The sequence below is a fragment of the Anoplolepis gracilipes genome, chromosome 5 (assembly GCF_047496725.1).
Source record: "Anoplolepis gracilipes chromosome 5, ASM4749672v1, whole genome shotgun sequence".
NCBI classification, from domain to species: Eukaryota; Metazoa; Arthropoda; class Insecta; order Hymenoptera; family Formicidae; genus Anoplolepis; species Anoplolepis gracilipes.
Genome location: NC_132974.1, coordinates 1,071,509 through 1,093,284, shown reverse-complemented (window position 1 = coordinate 1,093,284; position 21,776 = coordinate 1,071,509). Strand labels below are relative to the sequence as shown.

Here is a 21,776-nt window from a genome sequence, read left to right as displayed (position 1 = left end):
GTGTTGCATATAAAGTTGCATATATAGTACATCGTTATTTCCTTCCACTTTGAATGCGTGAACGTTTTTTGCAGACAACAAAGTCGGATATATATCGCGCACAAGATACGTGTTTCGCACATCAAACTTTACTTTAACAAGTATTTTACGTTGCGTTCTACGCATCTGAAGCGGTAAAAGGAAAACTCTTTTTCTTTTTATGATACGCAGTATTGTTTCGAGCAATGTGTACACATCTCTTATTTATCTCCTCTTTAACAATTAAAGAGTTCTTTCTTTTTTTTTTTTTTAATTAAATTATTCTTGCTTATAGTAACTCCCTTTTCATTAAAATTAAAAAAAAATTTAATAATACTCTTGAACATGTATAAATTATTATTATCTTAGCGTACACAACATGAATAAAAAAATTTAAAAAAATACTGTACAAACAATTTAACGCGACGCTTTATCAAGGTGTCTCTTTCGAAATATCATCTTTCATTGTGCGAGAGAAGGATCGCGGTAGAAAAGAATAGGTACATACTTCACAATGCTTGCTCATGCTTGAATAAGATTAAACTATAAGGGCTCTTCCGTCATCGTATTCGAATGAATTCGTATTTAACGATGGACAGTGTACTAACCACTAATATTGATATTGCTCCCCCATCGTGGTTTGTTTGTGATACTCTGACGTTAACTTTACTAATAATGCCACAGCACAATTCTTGTGTAACTAAATACAGATATATAATTACGTAAAACAGATAGGTAAAGAGACGGAAATAGCGGAAAAAGGGGAACAAGTGTCTACGGTACAGTCGTTAATTACAGTGTCGCAGCCATAGCTTAATGTATCTGCAGGTACCCTCTCTTTCATGTATCGTTACTTGAAAGACCAACACACACACCGAACAATAGAATCTCTCTGTCTCCATTTTTTTTCTTTACTTTCTTTACTTTCATTCGAAATCCACCCCTTCCTTTCCCCTCCCCCCTATTGTGCTATCGCCGCGCCACTGCGTGCACGTGCGATGGTGCTTCGGGAATAAGTGTGTGCTCGCAAAAAAAAAAAAAAAAAAAAAAAAAAAAAAAAAAAGATGTACCTGAAGAGAGAAAGTCTCCTTTTTTCTTCAGTCGATTCAAGTTAATATCGACCAATTGAACGAATGCAATGCGCAAAAATGCAGCGCCCGAGAGAGAACGAGGCGCTATTAATGCGCTTTTGAACAATTACTATATGTTATGTTAATCTTAATTTTTTTTTCTCTGATAAGAATTATTTAAAAAAATTGAGAGATACACAAATTAAATAATAATAATAATTCTCGCAATTTACAGAATAGTTGTACGAGCCTATATTTATATGTATATATTCCGCGATATTTTTTTCTAAAGTATAATAAAATATCGAAAGGTTATTTCCTTTCCAATTAAATAATGAAAAAAATTACATAACTTTCTTCAGGTTCTCCACATTAAATGAGTTATGTACTCGTATGCTGCAATAATATAATTCACCGTCACAACATTCATCAGTGCGTATAATAAAGCTAATTAAAATGATATTAAACTGATGCAAAACAAGGAAACAAAGGTCGACAAATAACTGATTATATAACAAAAAGAGAGTGATATTTCAATGAACAAATATTTGAGAACATAATAATTCGAACAAATCGTGTTTGGAATTAAATCGGATATTCATGTTTATCAAATGAACGCATAGTGGTTAAAATTGAATGAAAATCATTATCGTCTGTATCTCGTCGAGAGGGATATCGTTTTCTGCATTTTTATATATGTTTCTCCTGTTAATGCTAGTAAATTTTTTACTACGTGCGTCACTCAAAAAACACTCGGTGCTCGTTTCAAAGGCACGTAACGTTCGGTGACTGCTTCACCAACCATCACCGGAATAGTACTCATTTGAAACTATAAAGCATCCCAATGGGAAATATTTTATCTCATTTCTAACAATATTGCTGCGAATAATACGCGGGTATTTTTGTTTTCTGACAAAATAGAATAACAATAACGCGCCGGACGAGGGCAATCAAAGAGAATATACGTGAAAGCAGAAACATCGAACATCCTACCTCTTTTCGCTAAAAATCACACATGACAGATTCACACGCAGTGATCTGGTGGGGTGATGAAGGTGGGGCGGGGGGGGGGGGGAAGGGGAGGGAGAAGAGAAGAGATCATTCGGGGGCGGTGATGCTGTGCTTGTTTTACAGTGTCGTGTTACTCGATCGACGACGAGTGATATATCGTGCCGATAAACCGATGCATCACACACATCACGACGCGTGAAAAGTAATCGACGAACGGCGGGGAAAAAATTACACAAGAAGGTCGACGGATGATGTAGAGCGCGTGGCCGACGACTTCCGCGGTTTCAGAAAAGTTTCAATAGCTTTCCGCAGTAACACGTCCGCGACATAGTAATTAAAGCTAATCAGGTATGAAATCATATCAAAGTCCGTCGTTAACGTCCGGAACAACTTCTCTGTCTGGTCGCGTGACCAGCACCCACTCAGGTGTATATACGTTCTCGTTTTCCCTCTCTCGACACGCGGGTAGATAGATAAAGCGCGAAAGCAACTGCACACACTTAAGTTAATGAAACGAGCCGAGGGGAGCGTTGGTTATGGTGGACAAAACATACCCGGCGCAATATGTGCGAATAAAAGTGAATGCCCCTCGTAAAACCATCTTTCGGATGGTGCGACGACAAGTCCTATTTCGCGTCGGGAAGGACATGACCGACTCTACTTCGGTAATTATTACACACGCCCCTCGTTATCCCGGCGAAAAGGAGCAATTTGCACGCATTAAAAGCGACGCGTGAAAAAAAGATAAGCCTTGAGAGATGGTTGGAGCGAGGAGAGGAGGCTTCTGGTGCAGTGACTGACGAGCAAGAAGAACTTTGTTAACGCTAATTGCGTACAAATAAATTAAATATTCCTTGTCGCAGATCGTGGACACGCGTATTGATGCATATACAATCCTCCTCAGCAATCAAATTAATTATTCCATAAGAATAAAATTATACCGCAAATAATAGCGACACAACAATTTGGATTTTTATATCTGCGAGATGCATTAGCAAATTTTTGTGACTTTAAAGGAAGATTACGCTCTCTCTAGAGAGACATTATAAATCTTGTAACACTTTTTCGAAAGCTCATTTATCTCAGTGATTTCACAGAATTGGTCTTTACGTCACTCTTGTAATTAATTGCTTCGATAAAGAAATTATTAAATTTTATTTAGCAGAGAGAAATGCGCACAAGACGCAAAATCCACGATCGGCGAAAATATTACAGTTTCACATGGCACTCGGATGCAGATCGGTCGGTGGAGTCGAGACGATAAAGCGAAAATAGAGATCTCGCGATCAACGACGATCCCGCGATCAGGATCTTTTAACGAGGGTACCTGAGCCACACATGGGCCGGGCTGCTCGCAACTGCATTGCTGTTTTGCTCGTTAGCAGGGCTTTCCATCCAGTTCGTTGTACGCGCTTTCCTGATTGGTTAGACACTGATCAGACGGAAGGTTGTGGATGTGCATGATACGAGTGGCGATCATGTCCATCGTTTTGCGCTCTTCAGCGCAGTGTCACTTTGCGCGATTGCGCGATTTCCAAAAGTAATATAATACGAACTTTTTTCATCCCACTATCATTACAATCTTTGCCGCTTGAAAAGCGAAATAATACAACATACGATTGTATGTGTATTTGAAATGTAATTTTTCTTCAATTATATATATATATATATATATATATAAATTTCTAAAGTATATTTAAAATTAAGAAGAAAATGGAAAGAGTATAATTTTTCTTCGTTCTATATAATACTAAAACATTACATAGTTACAAACTGATCAAAGAATTCGTAGATGAAAGAAAGTACAAAAATCTTGGTATCAATGGGAGAAATGTTATAAAGTAATCAGAGAGAAGGAAAAGTCACATTGAAAAGACATAAAAGATTTTGATAACGCACACACAAGACCAATATTTTCCTTTCGTATCTTTCCCTCTTCGAATTATAGCGGTAAATATGACAATTTTCTTCCAGGCGGTGAAAACTCGAAAAAACTTACTCTTAGTAAGTATGTTTTAAAATTACAAAAAAAAAAAAAAAAAAAAAAAAAATCTATCTGACAGTACTTGTCACTTTCGCCAATTTTTGCAGGACGAAGTATATGCAGAGAGAAATTACGCTGCCGCAAAAGTCGCCATTACGTAAGTACGACGTTAATTTCGCACGTTGTTAGTAACTATCTGCAATTTTCAAAGAAATCATATTATCAACTTTCGACATTTTAAGTTTGCTACGCGGAATTGTAGTTTACGAGTTCGCGAGAATTATATTATCGGGTAATATACACTTCGACAAACGGCAACCTATTTCTCGAATAAACTTTAATTATCTTCTTCCGTTCCGCGTTCTCTCTACGAAAATTCTTCTCGACTCCTTTCCTAAGCAACTCCTCTCTTCTATCGCGTCGCGTCGCGTCGTTCCATTTTTACATGACAGGTAGAAGATAGGAGAACCGTCTCTTTTCCTCTCGGAGAAAGTCAATAGCAAAAGGTATTACCGGCGGGCGGGAAATGTACATTGTGTGCGCGGTAAAAATCCATTAAACGGTGCATGGTTGGCGTGAATTGAAAAACCGGAAGCAGCAGCAGCGGCGGCGGCGGCGGCGGGAAAACGCGGGCGGAAAAGAGAAATGGCGTGAGAGAAAGAAAGAGAGAGAGAGAGAGTTTAGCGGATCCACAGCACAATGTTGGCCGCACGTATATACGAGGGTTTATTATAAGCGGCCTCGTTTTCCTTCATTTCGCAACACGGTCAAGCAATGCATATCGCGTGGTGAAAAATAATTTGCGCCTTTAACGGAACGCAGCACATTCGTACGTGGACGCCGGGTCGAGCATCCCCGTACAGCGTTAAAAAAAAAATCCTCGCGCACCCTCGACGCGATCCCTAATCGCGATAGTATTGCGACGAAATCTTTTTAAGCGCTCGAAATAAATCCTTGAAAATTTGCATACAAATTAAGACGGCGCGTCTGTATATTATCGCCCGGAATTTACCCGCGACCCCTATTTAACCCTTATTCCGTACGAGGATGAGTCATTTTTGTCCGTACAATTTCTTACAGTCCAGTTCCTTTAAATGTTTTATTTCATATATTTGCAATAACAATAAGATAATTACTTTTCAAATTTATTATTCTAGTTTCGATTAAAGAGGATCCAAAAGGTCAAAAGGACAAATTTGCTTACATCGTACTGGTCTCTTAAATTGTATCTCACTCATTTATTTATAATGAATGAATATAAACAAGATTTAATAAAATATGAAATAAATGAGCAAAGAAAAATATAAACAAATTGCCAGAATACATCTTACTTTGTGCGTGCTACGAACATTAAAAAAAATTGGGTACAATTAATGTAACTTGTGACCAATTTATTTTAATTGATAATAATCTAACAACGTGATTTTATTCTGTATTTTTTTATTTTTCTAAAAATAAATTTATTGTAGCATATTTTACATTCATTTTATATATTAAATTTATTATAAAGGTTTATTGTATTGGTATGATTTGAGAGAAAAGAAAGAGTAAAAAAAGCAAAAATTTATTATTGTCCCAACTATTACTTATAAATATATTATTTAATAATTATTATTTTATGTTATAAAATATTTTCTCCTTTATTTGTTACTGATAAAATATGATTTAATATGACATATAAATTAATATAATATTAATATAAATATGTTGTTTTTTTATTTGTTAATTATTTGTACACGTTGAGGGTTTCTTTATTTGTTTTTAATATATATAAAATGTATTGGTAAATAATTTATTTTCTTATTCATATTTTTTTATTAGTTTTATTCGCAAGCTTACTACTTTTGAAGAAGATATAATTTAAAAGACTGGTAGATCAACGTACCTTTTACTAATAATGTCATAAAAAAATTATAATAAATTAATTTGTTCTTGACAAAATGTTAAACATCTAATAAGTAGTTAAAACGTTCAATATTAACTCGCATACAAATTAATACAAACAAGAAATAAAACGTAAAACATTTCAAGTAATACGATGTAAGCAATTATCTCCTATATACATTTTTTTCGATTTTTTAAAACACTTTTACACTTAATGATAAATTGTTGTTGGACTCACCTGTACGGTTTGAGACTGCCAAAAATAAATATACAGAGTTTAAAAACGTCAAGTTCTCTCGTGTGTTCGTAAATCGATTTCGAATTCGGGAAGGCGATTGAGCGAATCGTAATGTACGATTAACCCCTTTTCGAAAGTCCTTCTCGTCCAGGAAGGTCGATAGCGTATCGATCGTGCAGGCGTGTCGACGACCGGGCACTAGGTGAAAGCACGTCAATCCTGGTTAAAGGGCCGGATTACGTGGACCCTCGCGGTTCCTCGTAAACAACGCGAATAATGGAACGTTCCACGTGTATTCTATATGTATGTATGCGAAGACGGGAAAAGTTATACTTGTTGCTGCCTACCGAGTTTACCGAAAACTTTCCACGAATTGCGCATCAGCGTGTCGATATCCCGAAGATTGCCAAGGGACCCTCAAGGGCTCGATAATCGCCGAAGCGAGCCATGAATCGTGGGGAGAGAGCAAAAAATTAACAAGCGAAAACGTAAACAACTCCACGCGTACTTTTATGATATTAAAACTTTAGATGCTCGTTACGAACATTTCTCACCCCCCCCCCCCTCTTTTTTTTTCCCTCGCACGTCCCCACGAGGGATCTTAAGCTCGTTGAATATTATATTGAGAAATACGATCGCAATGGTTTAAATTCTAGGGCAGAAAGAAACTCGTAACACGGCGAGAACGTAAGTTCGTAGTTCCTTTTATTTGCTCAGAAATCCCTCGGTATCTCCTCGGGAGTACCATGTGCTGTTTCCTTGTTACCTTTTATTGCGCAAAATTTCAGACATTGAAATAATTCGAGAGGCCACGTAACTGCGTAGAGAGCACGACACGGCAAAGACGAAAATGTACGGGCGTCGAGCCAGCAGCAACTAGGATTCGACAAATTCGCAGACGTACTCAATTAAAAGTTCGTCTCTCTCGTCGACGATGAAAAGTCGCGAACAGCTCTCGTCGATGATGGCATCGAGTCATCCTTTTTCTCGCCTCCCACGAAACCGACATTGCAATCTCGTCGAGTGATACGAAAGAAATCACCTGGCGATTCTCGTATTTTATTATCAACCCCCCCCCCCCCCACCCCCCACCCATTAACCTCGCACCCTCATCTCACGAGAAATCAAATTGATCGTATATGAAGTGAATTATTACCGCAGAGATAAGCGAGCAATTAATTTTGCATTAAAAAATTAATAAAATTATAAATTACTTTATAATTTTTATCCGTCATTCGGTGCCTCTACCAATTGTCTCCTTTTTCTTTCTCTCGTTCATTGTTTGCTGCTCCTTTATGACACTCACATATAATTCATGTACTCGTAAAAGTACAGTTAATTGTGCGACATTTTACATGTCACTTTAGACTTTTGACGTTAATCTTGCAGCTTATTATGTGGCAACAGAATATTAATTATTAGTTATTATATTACAAGTTAAAATATTAATTATGATATTAATTTAGACGCGATGGACAAAAATATTATCGAAATCTAGTATACTGTATGTGTGATAAATTTTAAATAAAACGTTTAAACAAATTGCACAGAAAATCAATAATTACTTTGAATGAGTATATGAATCACGAAATTAATATCGGCATCTTCAAGAAATCGTAGTCGCTTTGACACGCTTACGAATCGTTGCTAATTGTAATAGAGAATGATTGCGTTTGGCATCTATTAACATCTTCCACGATTCTATCTAAAGATATATACTACGACAGACGACAGATACAGGGAGCTGCAACTTGTTTATTCGAGTCTCGTCGTGCGAATGACAACAAGATAAAACACACAGAACAACGTTCTATACGTCACAAAAAGCAAACAAATCGTATGACAATTTTAATGTATATTTGTTATTTTCATACAAAATATTTAATGCAAACAGCATGAAAGAAATGCATGCAAAATATTGTATTGTTTAAATATAAAATCAATTATTATAAAAACAATTGATTTACCACTGTGTTTCTCTCATTACTTTAATTACTCGATTCGTTAATTACTGTACGCATTTCCAATTCTAAAATAATTGGCAAATTACGTCTAAACACAAACTACATATAATTACATCGACAAAGGTTAATGCGAGATACATTAGAATCAAAGCATTAAAGAAATAATTATCCTAATGTTCTATATATTATTAATGCCAATTAGCTTAACGACTCGAAAATGTATATCGAAATAATCACTTAACGTAGTAGATATTTCACGAATTTGAAATGGGATTCAAAACGAGAATTACGATTATGAATCATTCATTTCGTCACAATATTTAAGGCAATAATTATTTTTTTAATGATAAGATTCTCGAGTGTATCTCACACATTTAAACATTTCGTTGAGATAACAAATGTATATTGTAAAAAAAACTAGTTGTCAAAATAGAAGAATTTGTTGACGTACGATAAATCACACCATTCACGACGTTGATGAAATACTAATAATTTTTTTTGCGCATTGATCCTTTCCCCTTCTCCATATCTTTCCATCGTAGTAGGGCATATTTTATTACACTGAGTCGACATTCCTTTCAAATATGTAAACAAGGACGCGCGTCAGTATTTCGTCCTTTAGAGCGCTCGTGTATGAAATGTCTTACCGTGTTCGTACGTCTCACCTTATTGTCATTCATACAGTAAGTCTCGAGCAGATAACAGCTCGTGTGTCGTCGTAGTATCTTTTTAGACGTGATCGCGAAAGGTATTAAAATCTGTCAAACGCGATCATTCTCTAGTACAATTAACGATTTATATACGTGTCAAAGCAACTGACGTTTATCGCGCGAAGCAAATATTAATTTCGTATAATTTATATACTCATTTAAAATAAGAGTAATACATTGATTTTTTATTTATAAAATGTGTATCACACGGCTTTGTTCTCATTACTCTAATTATTCGATGCTGTGATATTTCGCATATCACTGCACGTTCTTAATTTAAAATAATAGACAAATTAATTAAAATCAACGAAAAACTTAAAGCAATAAGCTTAAAACGCAATGTGAGATTTTCGAAAAGTCAGACGTTAAAGAAATAATTATTATCTTAAATACCAGAATGAAATAAATTATAATTTCAATTCTCTATCGTTTCAATTCCTATTTTTAAATGATTAAATCATGTAAAATATTTGCTTCAATAAAGAAATCATTTTCATAGTCATTTTCATAGCAGTAATTGTTGCGTTAATTATTAATTAGAAACTTTAGGAACTAATAAATTGTAAGAATCAATAAATATTTTCTTGATGCTTGAATTTGATTGTATCTCACGTTGCATTTTTCATCGATTTCACGATAAATTGCCTATTATTATTTATCATCGCGTACGATGAACGTCGCATAAAATGATGTTCAAAGTATATGCGATTAACGTCACATAAAATAATGATCAAAGTGTATGCGATCATATATTTTGCTGATTAATAAGCGCGCGTTCATAATTAATTGTACTTTCGTGTAAATTACGTAAGTGCCTGAGGTATATACATATAAGTGCCATAAAGGAGTAGTAAAGAAAAAATCAGAAAGGAGAAGATCCAGAGATATTTAATAGTGGCGGAGCAACTGCGGTAAGTAATTTATAAATTATTTAACTTTTTTATTTATTATTTTTAAAGATTAACAATTCGTTTTCTACACTGAAAAAAAAATTTACTTAATCTAAAAAAATATTTAGTTCAATACAAGTATTTATTTAAATTATTAAGCAAAAATATTTGAATTAGTAAAATAAGATATTGTCTATTTTACTACTCAGCAATATATTGTATTGATTCAAATATGTTTTTGCTTAATTTAAATAAATACTTATTTGAACGTATTGAACTAAATATTTTTTTAGATTAATAATAAATTTTTTTTTTAGTGTAAATATCCGTAATAATAATGTTACGTTATTGTGTAATATATATATATATATGTCGTAGATTTTATTTTAAAAGATACTTAAAAAATATAAATATATTATAAAATACAATGAAAATTTTACATTTAAAAGAAATATTTTTTCTCGTAAATTAATTATGTAATTTTTCATTAATTCTTTTAGTTACGATTAAAATAATAAATTAGCAATAAACTAACATCTTAAACATGTCATACATTCAATTTGATTTCTCGTAATAAATATGCTAGTTTAATAGAGGTTCCATTATCGATTACAAACGAATAAGTGGGCAATTTCAAGCCCATTTCTCAAAGTTTCGCTTCGTGAGTTCGATTTCTTCGGCAACGTTACTTATCTCTTAGCGTTAGTCCACATTCTTTTCGAATCAACCTCCGTCTACTTTCGCGAAACATTCACGTCCGCCATTGTAAATTACGTTTTATTCGGAATTCGTCGATCTTGTGTGTGAAATTGGAAGATCGATTCTTTGTCGACGTCGACTCGAACTCAGCGAGTCGAGCTTTCTTTTTTTTTTTTTTTTTTTTTTTTTTTTTGGTCTACTCCGCAGGCATTACTTTTGGCAATCGCATCGCGTTTAATGAACTACGCAGCAAAGAGCGAACTGCCGCTTTGCGGCAGAATTTCACTTAATCATGGCGCGATCAAAACGCAGTCATGCTGGCGTTCAAGGGACGATTAGGAACGAATGAGCGAATAGCAGATCAGAGATGTGCGATCGCGATGTGAAAATTGACAAATTACGATGTCGAAATACGCATGAATATATATTTTTCGCGTAGGAAACGAGAAATCCCGCTGATTTGCAATCCGGATCTTCTATTCGCTTAACACAGTGACATCGATAAACTGTATAATACGCCAAACGTATTCCCATATCGTACATATACATACATGTACATATATATATATATGCACGATATATATATACATACGTCAGACATGCGATTTCATCATCTACTGTAATATAACGGAATCGTGTCGTCACTTACCGTACGGCAGCTCTAGTCGGCAGTCGATTAGAAGCGAATGACCCGTGGGTTTTTTCGTGCCGATGATATCATTGCCTCTCTGCTCCAATTCTAGACCTAAATTGACCCACTGTCCCGTAGTCTCCTGAAATCGGAAATGCCGGCTATAAAATAAAGATTTATATATATATATTTTTTTTTCTTTTTTTTTTTGAGATATATTATATTATATATTTCCTAGGTTTACTCGGTGGTTACCGGTTGTAACTGTTCGTTACGGTGGCCGATTATTAAAATTGTTATGACGACACTCACGTATCTACTCGCGGACACTGCCACGGTATCCTCAACGTTCGTGTTTAAAATAATGAATTAATTAATACCGGCCATTATTCACTCTACCTTCAACAGTACGTTGCCGGCGGCGCGGGAAATAATTCACCCGAGACAATCTCCCTCTCGTATTCCGGTCCCATCCGCGCGCAACCCCCGAGAGCAGGTGCAATTATTAGATATGAGCCGTCGTGTAATTTATGTAACCAGAATAACTTCGTTCGAAGCCATATTCTTTGCACGGCGTGTGGAATTAATCTGTACGCGGACGCGGTATTACGCCATTGTATAGATATGATGGACTTTACGGACGTGCACATGCAGTTTATATGCACCGCCAGCATCTGCCGCGTCGTTGTTGTAGACGAAGGAAAGAGCGTTAGACGAGGAATATTCCTTCGATTTCTTCCATTTTAACCCGCCTTTCAAAGCGGGAAAAATCGAACGTAAATTGGACTGAACGTGGTGAATTTAGAGAAATTTTTGACAAAGCGCAAAGACCGACAGACGACGAGCGGAATTGGAGAATCGCGAGTTTGATATGTATACCGCGTTATATCGCGTAGCACGTAGAAACAAGAAAAACGTGAACGTGAAACGTAACTTTCAGCTTGGATGGTTTAGTGGCTTAAAGGCTTTATAATCTTCGGGCTCAAATAAATCACGTGCGATCGAGGCGTGATTTGTCCGTAACAATTTTTTACATGATTCTTCCTCTTAAAATTATAAATTTTTCTCCCGAACGTGAGAGATAATGACAATTTAAATATGACGTAATCTCCATGATGGGGATAGTTAAAAAAAAAAAAAAAAAAACCGATTAGCTTGCAAATTATTCACAAGTTTCGCGCGATTGCAGTTGTAAAATACTTTGAACAAGTCAAAGAGAAATGTATGTACTATAATCTATAGATTCACAGAGGAAAAAAACTAGCTTATCTCTGGAAGATGATTTAAACGCGAGAAACTTTAACTTTGCAAACACGTGCCCTGCGCTTCGACATCGACAAAGACGAGGAAAACACCGAGAGATTGTAATACGTCTGCTGGCGAAAAAGTATTCCTCGAAAACAAGATACAAATCCTGTGGCGGCGTTCTGTCTCGAATAGATCTGTTTGTTTCGAAAAATTCGCTCTAGAATCACAATTGTAAAGAAAAAGAAATTGTGGCCAAATTTTTTGACAATGTGTGAAGGAAGCATTAAAATAGTGATACGATTGCCAAATTACATCAGCCAAACTTTGCCGCATAGTATCGTCGATCAATTTCCTTGATTAATTAATTTTATCTCGAAAGAGAATCGTTATACATGTTATTATTTAATACAGCATCAATTTTCCAACGAATGTCGAACAGTAATAGAAATGATTAACAGATTATATCGTTGTGTAATAAATTGTAATTGTGATCGTTCCATCTTCTCTTGTGGCATGAAAAATTACCATGTTTTTGCAATCGATACGTAAATGAGGGTAAAAGGTGGAAATTTCAAAAGATTATTCAGATAGCGACACGTGATCTCGACAAATGCTAAGATATAATCGGTTATTATTAGAACTAAGTTGCATTTCTCTACTGGAAATCGATAAACCATTTAAAGATCAAAGCGGGCTATTTATTGTTCGGTGTACAACAACATTTGAAATTCGTTTCTATTCGTCATATATATATATATATATATATATATATATATATATATATATATAAAGACGAAATATGTGATCAGGGCATAAATTTATATTTACCTGACACGAATCTCTCCTTTTCGAGAAGTCGTTCCCGTTTCATGTAAATGTCACGAGTATATTATAAATTTTTCGCGTACATTTCTTCACGCGAGTTCAGAATTTTAATGGAAGTAGAAAAAGACAACGTGGCACAGAAAAAGATCAATTTTTTATTATCACGGGAAAAGTTATAATTTCCTTCGTTTCTTCGCACAAAAGAGCATTGCAACCGACTTCGTTGTAACGTTACTAAAATAAGAAGTGCCGTGCGGTCGTTCGTTCCAGTTAATTCTGTCCTATTACGGTGCTACTGAGGGGAAGAATCGAATTGGGTTAGCAGTGAACTCGGGTGACGCACCAGTCACCCCTACCTTTCTGATTTCAATCTGCTCCCTCGCAACCTGGCCCAATTAGTATGCCTATTATGTGAGAAGGGATAAGAAAGCGAGATATATATATATATATATATATATGTTGAGAGAGAGAGAGAGAGAGAGAGAGAGAGCGAGGAAATACACCCGCCATCGATTGAGCTCGATCACTTACGAGAGTCCAATATGCACTTTCATCGAGCACCGATATGATTTTTCCAATGATGTTAGTTCGGAGAAAACGAGTTTTCACGCAATTTATCGACTTTCACAACGGCTGTCGTCTCTGCCGACAGAGAAGAAGGCGGCTTTTCTGCTAGCGTCCCAATAGAATGACAATATTTTTTATATTTTTTTCCTCACACGGAGAAAAATATGTCAAAGTAACGAGAGATGATTGTAAAACCGCGTATGCGCTTTTGCCACTCTTGGCTCATATATCTTGGGCCCATCATATTCTCTAGCCGCTAGAGTTATTATTTCGCCCGGGAAAATTGCCGGGCGGCATCATTTATTTTCCCCACGTGATAAATAGTTAGAACGCACCATTAGCCTACGTTTCTGCGTCGGCCATACACGGTGACACCGATGTACCAATGTGCGCGCGACACGATGGCTAATAGTGGTTTCGTGTCTTATTTTTCGCTCATCTGTTTTATTAGGATGTTTATTCTCAAATCTTGTAGAAAAATTCCTGGAAAATTCTTTTTCCAAATATTTTTCAAAATTCTAGGTAAAGAGAACATTTTCGAGACGGTTGGCTGCAATTTTCTAAAATAAGTCTTGTATGCGTTTTCTAATACTTTTCATTACGAAGAAAAATTTAAGTCATTTAAGTTTTAAGTGCTAAATTTGCAATTGCACTAGAAAAAACTAAATAGGTTTCGTAAGATAAATATTTTTTATCACTAAAAATTAAACAGTAAAAAGAATATCTTACTGCATAATCAATATTTCGTTAAGACATTTAATATAAACAAAGATAGATATACATATATTTGTATTTTATATTTATTTTTAAATATATTTTAAACACATAATTAGGTAATAACTTGGTAGATTGCTAATTGCTTGCAATATAAAAATATTATGAAAGAGAATTTTTCTTGCCTTAATTTCCAATAAAATTTCATGAGAATTCCTCGATTTTTCCAGGTACAAAGAAAATCCCCGAGAATTTCAAGTTTCCATGTTTTTTCAGGAAATAGATCCTTGCTTTTACATCCCTCTCTTGCTCATCCGCGCGCAAAAATCTCGTTTTTTAATCTCGCGACAAAGAGAGAATCATCGGGCGACAGTGTCGTGAAAGACGGTGATCATACTGATTGCGGGATATGAAGGCGGAGCTGACGAATGGGACATGACACCCGTGTAATTAAGCGTCCGACGACACAATGACTCTTTACCAGTCGGCAGAAATATTCACGGGTCTTTTGCGCGTACCCTGTCACACCTGTGAGCGGCAGTGTGGAATTCAACGGCTTCCGATTTGGCCGATGGCGAAGATGACGGATGCTGAAGTGGATTAATGGTGACGTTGGAGGAATGCCGATGCACGAGAATAACCGATAGTTTTTAGTCCTTTTGTCAAGAATCTTTCGACTTGTTCGTTTCTTAAATGATTATCCTCAACGCAAACATTTTGTTTATTATTAATTCACAAAACAATTTTGTTATATAAAAAAATTACTACAAATATATGTATATAAAATTGTATAAAAATATTATATATAAAAAAATAATTGTAAATAATAAATAAAAAAAAATAATAATAATATAATATATATATAATAATAATAATAAATTTATTAAATTATTAAATTATAAATTATAAATATTTATTAAATTTATAAACTGTTTATAAATTTAATATATATTATTTATTTTTAATATATTTATTTATTTATAAATTTATTAAATTTATTAAATTAGAATAATAGATAAATCAAAAAGAAAGAAGAAGAGTTGTTGAGAATGTATCGTAAAATCAATTGCGATGCAAATAATTGCGAGTATGACAGACTGTTCGCTTAAACAAGATGTACCCATATATGTTCATTATACGAATGTATTAGTAGAGCATTGCCGGCTAATGTTTGCGCATCTACATTTGCCAGGGATGCATTTATTATGCACGACCGATAAATCCGTCTTAATGTTTACCGTGATGGCTGTTTTCACAAATAAGGATTATTTCGTTCGCATTGATAGGAGATTAAATCGTTGAAAATCGATGGCTAATGCTTAAACAAATTAAAAAAACTCATTATTGGATAATATTAATTGCCCGTTTCACTAAACGATTTTAAGGGACTTTAAAAAGATTTCGAAAAGCAGAAGATGTATAAAGGTAATAATCGAGTATCGTCTCTCTCGAGTAATAAAAATTTCCGAACTGTTCGTTCAACGACAATAAATTTACTTGACGTCGCGTCGCGGATGCCGAGTGATTCTGCGCAACAGGAGGGATAAATACGAGCAATTTATTTCTGTCGTTTTATAACGTGACAATATTTACATGACCAGAGGCAATTCGACTGTAATATCGAATAATGATTATTAGATAATAACGACCCACACATAACGTATCCCACGCAACGACGATGATATGCATTTCGATTTTTTCTTTTTTTTTGTGCACGAAAAAAATTAAAGATTCATGCGTTTCGGTAAAAATTCAACTCGACTTAACGACTTGACTTCCCGTCTTCGACACATTCGGAATGAAATCGTCGACTGGATTGCCGTTCATCAATTCCTCGAGTCAACAAAGTGGTCGACTGAGAGGCACTCACAGGCCTCACGAGCTACCATTCTCTCTTGGGTCGAAAGCCAACAGGTAACTCGTGCCCATTCATTCGGACGGCGATCTCACCGAAATGTCCTAACTCGGAAAATAGGTATCTCCCCTGATTCTGTTCTTAACACGCGCACCGGGAACGCTCGACCACGTGTCTACGATCGCGACGTGATAGGATCGAGGAGAGACGATTTCGTTGAAGAAGAAGAAAAAGAAGAAGAAGAAGGAGGAGGACAAGCCTAGACGGCTCGTACGATCGATCGATAACCCCTTCCACAAGGTTTTCTTCCCTTCTTCCCACTTGCCAAGCCGTTGCTAAAAGTACGATCGTCCATCAGTCTGAAATTCTCCATGGATCACCAAGATGATCCTGGGATCCCTTTTCCATCAGCTGGTTTTCGAGCCGTCGTAGCCGCCGCTGTTACTTTTCTCACGTTACGCGCGACGAATAGACGCGCAGGTCACTTTGCCCCCGCCTCTTTCTCGCCGCTACTAAGTAAATTGACGGTGGTCTCGTTCTTGTTTTCCCGGGTTATAGCGGAAAATGTCAGGGAGCCACTTAAACGGGCCGTCGATTGATTTTTCCGGCGACCGTTAAAGCCGAGATAGAAAAGCATCTAGGTTGTTGTTGCGGCCATGTGTTGCGAATGTATGAGAGGAAGAGAGAGAGAGAGAGAGAGAGAGAGATTCGAGTCGTTAATGAAAATGCAAATCACGAAAAATAGATCGCCCGTGACGAAAGGCCCAGTTTGAATGAGGAAATCCATCTCTCTTCAGACAGAAGCGAATAAAAGCAAAAAAGTCCAGCGCGAGATGCGCGAGCGACGCGCTATTAATCAACGTCTCGCGGATTAAAGCCGAGGCACGGAGATGAGACGAGAGCTCGCGAGAGTGCTAAACCAGCTACCGAAATTCAGCTAGCGGGTAACACGTCGACGTGAAATCTTCCGCATACTAGAAGATATATATCTTCAGGGAAAGCCGAAATTTCACCGTAATACGAGATCAGTCTGACAATGACAACGATGAGATCGAAAGCGCACGTGACGGAGACGCTGTCAAGCCTTATGTCAGCAACACGCACACTCGATACTGTCAACGCGCAGCAATAAGACATCATTCTAGCGGATTACGCGTGTTTCGATTAACACCAGACCGCAATTATTCAATATGATCGAGCAGCTGCCATTTGTAATATTTAGCAAATCGCATATAGATCTCGCGTGCCGTTTTATGAATATTTTAAGCCGCGACTGTGATTAAAATTGTTCTTCTCGCTACACGAAAAAGTAATCTGAACTCGCGATTGGTAATTTAAAGCTCGCGTATCACTCCGGGTTTCTCGCTCGATGTCAGATATCGCGATTTGTGTCATCTTCATCATCTCTCTTGTTAGTCATCCTTCATCCGTTCTCGACCAAGTCTGTAGCTCAAAGCTCCTTATTCACGGGAATTAGATTTGAAAATGTTGCGAACATGGGATGATAAATTATGAAAATATATTTTAATACGTTCCAAAAAAATTAAAATTTATGAAAAATGTTATTAAAAAAAAAGTTTCCATTTCAAATTAACAATCAAATATACAACTACTCAATATGATTGTATAATATTTTCTGAGATCCATACGTGATTAAAATTGCAACAAATTACTTAAAATATTATTAGACGGTTCAGAATTTGGTAATTTTTTTTTTTTTTTACAACAATTTTACAAGCTTCTAAACTCAAGCTTATAGTCGCCCATTGCTTTTTTCCTTTTTTTAAATCAAAACTTCTCTCCATTGAGGGATCAATTTTCATAAAAAATTCACAAAAATAAAATAGAATTGAAATTTTGATCGCGAATATTGAATATGAATTTTCTAGTCGCGAATAAAAAGAGTGGTTACAAATTTTTACGCCATGAATATCGAAAACGCGAATAGTGAACCCGAGAATAAGGAGCTGTATAGCTTTTCGCAGCCGTGTTGTCTCTTCGTTCTTTTCACACATGTGTGTGCACATACATTTACCGTCTCTTTTTCGTTCCCTTCCGCATCGATGCTTTATCTTTGCTGAATGTCAGCGCTGTTGGAGCGCAAAGTTCGTCGATCGCACGTCCAGAAACGTGGAAGGACGATTTATAGCGTGATTTGTAGATTCTCTTCCATTGTTGCCACAATCGTGCCGTTTAAAACGGAAAACCCCGAGTGAAAGAACTTTGTGAGAACGTCTTGACGCGTCGTCTCTTTCTCCCTTTCTCGTCTCCCTGAATAAAAGGCAACGACGTCGCTTTTGTATTCGCGCACTTCGCGGATCATAGATCACACGGTCATCAGCTTCTGATCTTGCACCCAAGAGTAATGTAATATTTCACAGGCTCGGCAAGTAAGAATACGTAATATGTATGCGAGAATAAGACGTATATAAAATTGCCACCGTATTTCATGGATGTGAATGAGGGATCGTTAGCGCGACAAGAGTCTCTTCTCTCGGCCTAGTAAATGTCGTCGTGTCAGGTTTCTTCCGACTGAGGACAAAAAATACGAGAGTCGAATGAATTTTTCGTCAAGGTCGTTGCCTTCTCTAAAACCTCGCTTGCATATACGCCGACTAATGTCGTCGTAAACCTACGGTCGACTACGCGCGCCTACTCAACGATCCGGCTTCCCCGAACCTTTCATTGAGCGTCGCGATTTGGCCGCGCGCCAAGTGACGTCACGAGCAAAAGAGGATCCGGGTATTGTCGATGATGCTGGCAATGCCGTGGTAGAAAACGACCACGGGGGATGATAGGGGACGATGCCACGACTGTGATTTCCACGACTCTTTCGAAAGAGTAAGAAATCGTATGAATGCCATTTTAAATCTTATTTAAGTATAGATAAGTACGAGATTTAAACAAACTGTCGGGGTGATCTGTCTTAAAGATAATCTCGAGTTGTTTTTTAAAGATAAAAATTTTTCTCTCTCTCTCTCTCTCTCTCTCTCTCTCTCTCTCTCTCTTTCTCTCTCTACTCGCATTTTTTCTGCTCTAAAATTTTTATCGTTAAAAGAAACAGCTCTTGTATTGCGCTACCAGAGTTTGCCAGAGCAGTTTCTGAGAAAGAGTTTGTAACAACTTTGCAAAAGCGACACTTGAAGAAAAGTTAGACTAATAGTCGAGGAGCGTACCTAAAAGCAGAGTTGTCATACGTGAACAAATTGTACGCCCCCTCAAGATAATTCCATTTTCTAATTTAATTTATTCCGCGGATACGTTACGTGTAGAAAAAAAAACTGTTTTTCGATGCCATTAATTATTTCTATCCGTACATATTTTTTCACATACATGTATCCGCTTAAAAATTATCTCTATTCATAAATGAAAAAAAAACATGGCTATGTCAAAGTACTCTGATTTCAGTAAAACAATGTGTAGAGAAAATATACTTCAACTGAAATTCCCATACAAGAAAATTCTTATTTGATTTATGATAATGAGATCCGTGCAGCCGCAAGAAGAACAACGAGAAATTGACTTTAAGGCACTCGGGCGGTTGTCCGGGAATCTGAATAACAACCAAGAAGAAGGAACAAAAGAAACGGAGAATTGCTTCTTCGTTTCCGGGTCGCGCATGAGTGACTTCTGTCTAGTCGTTTAAAAGAATGACTGTGAGCGCTTCAAAGAGTTATTATTCTCGCCAGGGAAAGGGTGATTTCGTCGAATAAGTGAATACCTCGCATTTCTTTATCCCGGGACCTTGAGATAAAGCATTCGAACAATTTAATTAATGAAAATTCACTTTTATATAACCTTACAGAAGTGTAGTCGAGCGCAAGAATGGAGGCAAGAAATATAAAAAAAAAAAAAAAAAAAAAAAAAAGAGTAAAATCATAGGGAAAAAGAAAAATCTCGGTTCAAGAATCTCATATTAGGGTACAAGAGCGAAAAGAGATAGACCTTAATTTCGTTCGAGTCTCTCGCAAACATTCACCCCAGTGGAGAGGACGTCAATTTGCCGTATGAGTCGCCAGGTAAAATGTAATTTGTGTTACATGAACTGACATTCCCAAGTTCTGCGACTTGCATTTCAAGATCCTGAGAGTGTGCCCGATGGAAGCGACGATAAGAGAAATTAGGTCTTTCGTGGCCGCTATTAGTATCTAATTGTGCACGCTAATTATGAACGCATCATAAATGTACTTCAGAGAAAGAGAGAGAAAGAGAGAGAGAGAGAGAGAGAGAGAGAGAGAGAGAGGGACAAGAGAGACAGAGAATAAAGTAAATCGCCATCTCTGCGCTATCGCAACCGCGCTGTTTGCTCACGTCAGCAACGTAAATTACACGCTATTGTTAATCACTATATTCGTCGTCGAATACGGTAGTCCACATGCGCGCGCGTGATTGCGTCCGTGAAAACACACGGCGAATTAAACGATGTCGGTATCGCTGGAAAATGGTCACCGTTGCGTCACTTTCGCAAATTCAATTTGTACGCGCGCAACATAATATACCGGTTGAATTGCCCTCGCGAGCGCGGTCACGCATCGGACGTGACGTCAATTGATTGCGTTGACGTTCTTCTCTCCACGTTTCGGGGTGCTTTTCCCTTTTCGTTCGCTTTCAGATTTATATCGCGCCGCAAAAAAAAAGGAAAGACACAAAAAATTGCCCAATGTTGCCAATAGAAGGCCATAATGATGGACATTAGCCAAAGACTGATTCGAGACGGAGGACCGACGATTGTTTCACCGAAAATCGACGGATGATCCTAAGGCGCTAGATGGTAATTGATTTTGGTACTCGTTCAATGAGCAAACACTCGTCGAATTTCATTTCACGTACAGAGCCCCGTTGGTCTCTAAAAGGAGGCTGATGAGAACGTGCTCGGCGAAAGAGAGAGCGGATTCTGCGAAAGACGTTTACGTGCAGAGAGTGTTTAAGAATTATTGTTTGTTATTCGACGTACGATGACGTGCTTTTAACCCTTTATGTTAACAATTTTTATATTATATTTTTTTCATTTTATATTTAATGGATTATTGATGAATCTATAAAGTCAGATTTTTTTAATCCCCCCAAAAATTTGAAATTTTGGTCCATCATATTAAATTAGCCACTTTAAATTTTAAAAAATTGAAAATTCTGATCTCAAAATTGAATTCAATAACCCTTGAAAAAACCCCAAATCATCATAATAAGAGACATTCAAACTATTTATTTGAATTTACAGTAGAAAATATTGGTTTTTCCATATTTTTTAATGATTATTAATTTAAAATAAAAAACAACGTAGCTAATAAAATCTGAAAAAATGTTTTCAAATACTTTAGCGTGTTCTGAATAAGTTATCTAAGTTACCGCTTTGATATTGATATTGATTAATAATTTAAAAATGAATTTTTTTTCATAAAACACAAATTTTGATTATCTATTGACTAATTATTTGTTTATAGTATAGTTATGTAATTAAAAATGTAAAT

General features: G+C 36.3%; 1 protein-coding gene across 1 annotated transcript in view; it reads right to left on the bottom strand.

Moving 5' to 3' along the window:
• LOC140666236 (uncharacterized) overlaps positions 1-21,776 on the bottom strand; it is a 91,139-nt gene that overhangs the window by 49,597 nt on the left and 19,766 nt on the right. The window contains exons 5-6 of the mRNA XM_072893192.1: positions 11,118-11,241; positions 3,427-3,516 (exon numbers count right to left, since the gene is read on the bottom strand). Of these exons, the coding sequence (XP_072749293.1) occupies positions 3,427-3,516; positions 11,118-11,241 (214 nt within the window). The remainder of the gene's footprint in view (positions 1-3,426; positions 3,517-11,117; positions 11,242-21,776) is intronic.